Source organism: Acanthisitta chloris, unplaced genomic scaffold (genome assembly GCF_000695815.1).
Source record: "Acanthisitta chloris isolate BGI_N310 unplaced genomic scaffold, ASM69581v1 scaffold13022, whole genome shotgun sequence".
NCBI classification, from domain to species: domain Eukaryota; kingdom Metazoa; phylum Chordata; class Aves; order Passeriformes; family Acanthisittidae; genus Acanthisitta; species Acanthisitta chloris.
Genome location: NW_008659975.1, coordinates 17,274 through 21,205, shown reverse-complemented (window position 1 = coordinate 21,205; position 3,932 = coordinate 17,274). Strand labels below are relative to the sequence as shown.

Genomic DNA, 3,932 nt, shown 5'->3' with positions numbered 1-3,932 from the left:
CTGAAAGGGTAAGAGGTATATCAGCCCAGGGAAATTGCTGCTGGACAGATGCCTTTCCCTCTCTCTTGTAAATCAAGGGGAAACTAGCAGGAAGGGAAAGGAGCTAGGGAAAGGGGCTAGAGTAGCCGGAGGGGCTGAGGGAGCTGTGGGGGCTCAGCCTGGAGAAAAGGAGGCTCAGGGAGGACCTTCAGCTCTCTGCAACTCCCTGACAGAAGGTGCAGCCAGGTGGGGTCAGGCTCTGCTCCCAGGGAACAAGGGACAGGACAAGGGAAAAGAGCCTCAAGTTGCACAAGGGGAGGTTTAGGTTGGATATTGGGAATTATTTCCTCATGGAAAGGGCTGTCCAGCCCTGGCACAGCTGCCCAGGGCAGGGGTGGAGTCACCATCTCTGGAGGGATTTAACAGTGTGTGGATGTGGCACTTGAGGACGTGGTCAGTGGTGACCTTGGCAGTGCTGGGGAATGGTTCCACTTGATCTTAGAGATCTTTTTCAATCTAAATCCTTCTGTAATAAACAATCCCAGTGTGGAAAAAAGGGATGGATTTCTGTGTTTTCAGGGTGACATATGCCAGGCTGTGACTGTTTTCCTCTTCCTCCCCTGGGAAGCTGTGTTAGCCCTGGGAGAACATCGTGTCCTCGTGGATAACATCCTTCCCCCTCCTGCCCTGAGCACCACGATCATCCCAAGGACAAGGGGGCTGTCCCTGCAGCCTGGCACAGCCTGCTGTTCCCAGCAGGGCCCTCCTGGCACATCCCCCTCCTCTGCAATCTGCTCTGGCTCTGATCCAGCAGCACTTTATCCCGGGCTGGAGCTGTCCCATCTGCCTGGCATGGGGACACGTGGCTGCTGCAGGGTGGCTGTGCCGCACAGGGTGCAGACAGATGCCACCTCATTTTCCCTCTCCTTGGCTCTGTGCCTCTTCCCTCTGCTCCTGCCACTCATTCCTGGCCTTCCTCTGCTTCCACAGCCGCTCCCCTTCCCCGCTCCAAGCCACGGAGAAGGAGAAGGAGAGTCCAGCAGAGCTGGCGGAGAGGTGCCTGAGAGAGCTGCTGGGCCGAGCAGCCTATGGCAACATCAAGAATGCCATCAAACCTGTCCTCATGTGAGTCCTGCATCCCTCTTCGCTTTGTCCAAGGGAAACTGAGGCACAGGGAAGCAGCCAGTGGGGAGGAATGGGCTATTTCCCTGCTTAGCTCTGGGCTGGGATTCAGGCTGAGCTCTCCCTTCTGCATGGGATAGATGAGAAAAGTTACCCTGGAGAGGAGTTTGTGTCCTGCCCTCCCACAGTGTTTGCTCCCTGCTTTTTCTGGATGTCCCTGTTGCCCCCACCCAAACCTTGCAGGTTATCCCAAGAGTTACCTTTCCCTCTCTTTCCACCTCTTCCCCAGCCACCTGGATAACCACTCGCTGTGGGAACCCAAGATCTTTGCCACTGGCTGCTTCAGGATCATCATGTATTCCATCCAGGTGAGGAGCTGGTGGAACTCTGGGTGGTGGTACTGCCTGGGAACACGTGTGGATGCCGAGTCAGAGCAACCACAGAATTCCTGCATCCCAATGTGGGAATCCTAGTGGCTCAGGGGCACCAGAAGTGTCCCCAGATATGTCCCCAGATGTGTCCCCAGATGTGCTGGGAATGGGTAGGGGTGTACAGTGGGGGGTTGGTTTTCTAGGCTGTGTGGGGTTTTGAGGATGCAGGGAGGGAGGGAGAGGCTGCCTGTGGTGAAATGTGTTCTGGGGACACCAGGCAGCCCAGTATACCTGTGCTGGGATATGGGAATGCTCAGCCCTTCTTCCCTTCTCCCTGAGGGCCATGGAAGTTCAGTGTAAGTAAACCCCAAAGTGTTGGGAAAAGGTTCATCCTTTCTTTCTGTGTGTCACAGAGTCCTGGAATGGTTTGGGTGGGAAAGGAACCTTAAGGACCATCTCGTTGCATCTCCTGCCATGGGCAGGGACACCTCCCACCAGCCCAGGTTGATCCAAGCCCCATCCAACCTGGCCTGGAACACTCCCAGGGATGGAGCAGCCACAGCTGCTCTGGACAACCTGTGCCAGTGCCTCACCACCCTCACAACCAGGAATTCCCTCCCAATATCCCACCAGCCCTGCCCTCTGGCAGTGGGAAGCCATTTCCTGTGTCCTGTCCCTCTATCCATTGGCCCAAGTCCCTCTGGATCTCTCCTGGAGCCCCTTGAGGCACTGGAAGGGGCTCTGAGGTCTCCCTGGAGCTTCTCTTCTCTATGCTGGACAGTCCCAACTCTCTCAGGAGCTGTTTGGGTTTTTTTTTTTGAGAGATTTTTCAATGTGCATCTCAATGAAACTTCATTTGCCTGGATCCCTGCAGGCTGTTGGGCATAGTGTTCCCACCCTGCTGAGGCTGTCCCAGACCTGTTATCCCTTTTCATCCCTCTGGACTCAGCCAAGCTGTGCTCTGCTTGGAAAACTCGTACAGTGCAAAGCAGATCACCTCCCCCTGCTCTCATTCCATGTTTTTAATCCTATAAACTGCCTAAATCCCTGCACAGCACTTTGGAGGTGGAAGGGCACAATAACCCTTTGGAAGTAGGTTCCCTGTGTTGGGAAAATCCTGGCAGGAAGCAAATCCTTTCCCCCTGAAATCCCTTCCTGAGATCTAGACAGCTCTTTGGATTATATTTTCCCTCGAAAATTGCTCACAAACTTTTACTCAGTTATCTAAAAGAAGCTTCCTCTAGGTGCCTCCTCTCATCTTGCATCCAGAAGCTTGGGAGGAGCCTGGCTTGGATGTACCAGCAGAATTCATGCCTGGTAGCCACGTGGCTCACAGAAACAGGCTGTCACCATGCATGCAGCACCCACACTGCCATTCCCACTCTCTTTCCAGCCTCAGCATTCCCACCTGGTGATCCAGCAGCTCCTGGGGCACCTGGATGCCAACAGCAAGAGCGCGGCCGCAGTACGAGCTGGAATCGTGGAGGTCCTCTCAGAAGCAGCTGTGATTGCAGCCTCTGGATCTGTTGGTAAAGGGGATAAATCCATCCTCTTCGTCCTCTTAGCACTTGGGAATGGGGAAGAGGCACTTGGGGGTTGGGATCTGGTGGTGGGAATCCACTCTGGAGCATCCATGGATGCTGTGGATTGGTGCTGTGCCATTCCAGTGCTCCCAAACTCAATCCTTGTGGCCATGTGCAGTGACCTGAACTAGGGGGCTGGATGCAATGCCAACCATTCCCTTCAGGAAAGGGATTTTTAGGGATTTGCTGTGAATATACTGAGCTGATGATGCCCTGGAAGGACATTTCCCTCCTGTCTTCTCAGTGGGAGGCTTAAAGCTCATCCTGTGCTTGGCCAAACTCTCTCCCAACCTACTTAGGGGATGATGGAATGGATAAACCACATTATTCTGGGGAAAATTCCTCATTTTCTCTCTCCTGCCCAGGCCCCACAGTGCTGGAGGTGTTCAACACCTTGCTGAGGCAGCTGAGGCTCAGCATTGACTACGCCCTGACTGGGAGCTACGACTGCAGCGCTGGGGTCGGCACCAAGATCATCAAGGAGCACGAGGAGAGGATGTTCCAGGAGGCTGTCATCAAAACCATAGGTGGGGAGATGCCTTGGGAATTTTGGGGATGAGACTAAGCTGTCCTGGTCCCAAAAAAACAGAGATGGGAAAGATGTATCCGTTGTGTGTCCCCAAGGGTCAGCAGCAGGTGGCATCGCAGCCTCAGTCATCGTGGCACGGCAGCTGTCTGCAGGCACAGTCCTGCTGTTCCCGGAGCTGGAAGCACTCAGGGAGGGAAGGAGAGGAGGGAAGGAGGGCAGGAGTCAGCCTACTTGTCTGGGATTCACCAGTTCCAGTATAGAAAGGGGTAGGAACAGGGGTTGGAACCTCCCAGCTGGAGTCACCCTCAAGGTGAAGCTGCTGTGGATGGGGATCCAGGCACAGTGCTT

At 54.6% G+C, this 3,932-nt stretch overlaps 1 protein-coding gene across 1 annotated transcript in view; it reads left to right on the top strand.

Annotated features, from left to right (window-relative positions):
* The window catches only part of EFR3B (EFR3 homolog B (S. cerevisiae)), a gene marked incomplete at its 5' end in the record, with an annotated part of 26,378 nt that overhangs the window by 11,972 nt on the left and 10,474 nt on the right, over positions 1–3,932 (top strand). The window contains 4 exons of the mRNA XM_009069631.1: positions 970–1,104; positions 1,391–1,469; positions 2,866–3,001; positions 3,421–3,582. Coding sequence (XP_009067879.1) covers positions 970–1,104; positions 1,391–1,469; positions 2,866–3,001; positions 3,421–3,582 — 512 coding nt within the window. The remainder of the gene's footprint in view (positions 1–969; positions 1,105–1,390; positions 1,470–2,865; positions 3,002–3,420; positions 3,583–3,932) is intronic.